Source organism: Nestor notabilis, unplaced genomic scaffold (assembly GCF_000696875.1).
Source record: "Nestor notabilis isolate BGI_N333 unplaced genomic scaffold, ASM69687v1 scaffold20993, whole genome shotgun sequence".
Taxonomy (NCBI): domain Eukaryota; kingdom Metazoa; phylum Chordata; class Aves; order Psittaciformes; family Psittacidae; genus Nestor; species Nestor notabilis.
Window position 1 is genome coordinate 1 of NW_009921728.1, and position 2,304 is coordinate 2,304.

Consider the following 2,304-nt stretch of genomic DNA (forward strand, 5'->3'; position numbering starts at 1 on the left):
CCTTGCTCCAAAGTATCTTCAAACGTCCCAACCGCATCCCAAAGTGTCCCTGTCGCATCCCCTCCTGTCCCTGCTGCACCCTTTTGTCCCCCCAAACCATCCCCTTGTGCCCCAAAATCTCCCCCCTGCATCCCAAATGGTCCTTGTCCTGTCCCCACTGTGTCCCGAAGTACCCCCAAGACACCCCTTGTGCTCCAAAGTATCCCCAAGCATCCCTGCTGCATCCCAAGTTGTCCCCATTACATCCCCTAGTATCCCTGCTGCATCCCAAAGTGTCCTCGTGTCCCAAGTGTCCCCTCTAAACCCCAGCCATCCCCACCACACCCCAAACCCCTGCCATAAGCTGACCTGCTCCCATTGTGTCCCAAAGTGTCACCACCGTGTCCCAAATCGTCCTCGTTTCCCTGCCGTGCCCTGTAGTGGACCATTATGTCTCAATGCAATTCAGTTGTGTCCCTCACCGTCCCTTTTGCATCCCAGCCCATCCTGGTTGTATCCCAAATTGTCCCCATCATGACCCAAAGTGTCCCCACCTGAAGGGTGACCCTGGGTGCGTTCACATTGCTCTTGTCACCCGTCCCTGCTGTCTGTGGTGACACTGGCCATGGCGTGAGGTTTGGCAGTGCCAGCCAGGAAAGGCGTCCCAAAGCGCCACCATGGCCTGAAGTCTCGCTCCTGGGGATGCCGAGGTTGCCTTGTCCTCATGGGCGCATACACCTTGTCCCCAAGGGGCACCGAGCCCTCACTGTGCCACCATCATCCCCAGGGATGTCCCCATGCCCCACCAGCAGTGTCTTGTCCTCTGAACTGGCTCTTTATTCGGGAATATGGTGTTGGGATCGTGCCGGACGTGGGCTCCAGCCATGGCACCATCTTCACCCGGGGATGCTGGGTCTCTGTCACTGGTCCCACACAACTCCATCGTCCCCTCTTGACCTAAGGGGAGCCCCCATACCCCACACACCTCGTGGGGCTCAGCCTCTGTGGGTTCAGCCCCAGTGGGAGTGGGTGGCAAAGGAGGATGGGGTGCTCGGGGAGCCCTAGCTCCAGCACCCATCCCTCGAGCTGCATCCCAAGTGAGCCAGGCCACCGCACAGCCCTTCATGGAGCCCACGATTGCCACCACCCATCGTCTGAGGTGACACATGGCCAAGTCCTTCCCCTGAGATGCTGCTCCTTCATGTCCCCACTGTGGGGCTTGTCCCCATGTGTGTCCCCAGGGCGTTCTAGCCGTCGGGGAAGATGTAGCTGTACTGGTTGAGGATGTGCTCCACCACCTGGTTCTGGAAGACCATGTGCATGGCCATGTTGCCCTCTTCGCTGGCTGGCCGCAGCAGCGTGGGGCCAAAGACGATGGCAATGCTCTGCACCGACATGCGGTTCTCCTCCTTGTACTCAATACCCCTGGGGGGACAAAGGACAGTGTCACCCAGCCTATCCCCAAACCCAGGTCCTGTCCCTCTCCCTGCACTGGGTTGGGTCTGGGGGGAGCGAGGCGGGTGTCACCTGCAGAGGTGGTGGAACAGGACCTGCATGGTGTCGTGGTGGGCGGGCGGGAGGGAGGACACCAGCTCACGGACGCACCGGCCCCGCTGCACCGGGTCTTGCATCTCTGCCAGGGGAGGGGACGCACGGTGGGTACTGGCTCTGGCAGCCGGAGCATCCGACCCTCTCCCTGTCCCCATTCCTGTCCTCATCCCTGTCACTGTTCTTGTCATTGTCCCCATCCCTGTCCCCATCCCCACCCCATCTCTCTTCCCATCCCCATGTCCATCCTCATCCCCATCCCATCCCTATTTCCATCTCCATCCATCCCATCTCATCCCTGTCCCCATCCCCATCTTCATCATCCCCATCTTCATCTTCATCCTCATCCCTATCCCATCTCATCCCATCCAACCCCTGTCCCCATCTCCATCTCCAGCCCCATCCATCCCATCTCATCCCTGTCCCCATCTCCATCTCCATCCTGATCCTTATCCCACCTTAGCCCGTCCAATTGCTGTCTCCATTCCCATTCCCATCTCCATCCTTATCCCCATCCCCATCCCACCCCTGTCCCCAGCCTCACTCATGGCAGCGATGAACTGCTCAAAGTGGCTGAAGGGGACGAGTGGCTCCGCGCCCGCACCGGACGAGCGTCACCGCGCCGGTGACCACATGGATGTCCTCCCAGCGCCCGTCATCCAGGTCCAACTGCTCGTCTGTGGGGCACGGCAGCACCTCAAGTGGGTCCTGGAGCCCCAGGGCCCCATGATGGTCCCTGTCCCCTCCCTCTCCGTGGATTCTGTCCCCTTTATCTCC

The 2,304-nt window shown here is 60.3% G+C and overlaps 1 protein-coding gene across 1 annotated transcript in view; it reads right to left on the reverse strand.

The window, feature by feature from the left end:
* Positions 1–1,226: 1,226 nt before the first annotated feature.
* The window catches only part of LOC104403218 (rho GTPase-activating protein 27-like), a gene marked incomplete at its 5' end in the record, with an annotated part of 5,452 nt that continues 4,374 nt past the window's right edge, over positions 1,227–2,304 (reverse strand). Inside the window, 4 exon segments of the mRNA XM_010011284.1 lie at positions 1,227–1,404; positions 1,507–1,612; positions 2,072–2,133; positions 2,135–2,204. Of these exon segments, the coding sequence (XP_010009586.1) occupies positions 1,227–1,404; positions 1,507–1,612; positions 2,072–2,133; positions 2,135–2,204 (416 nt within the window).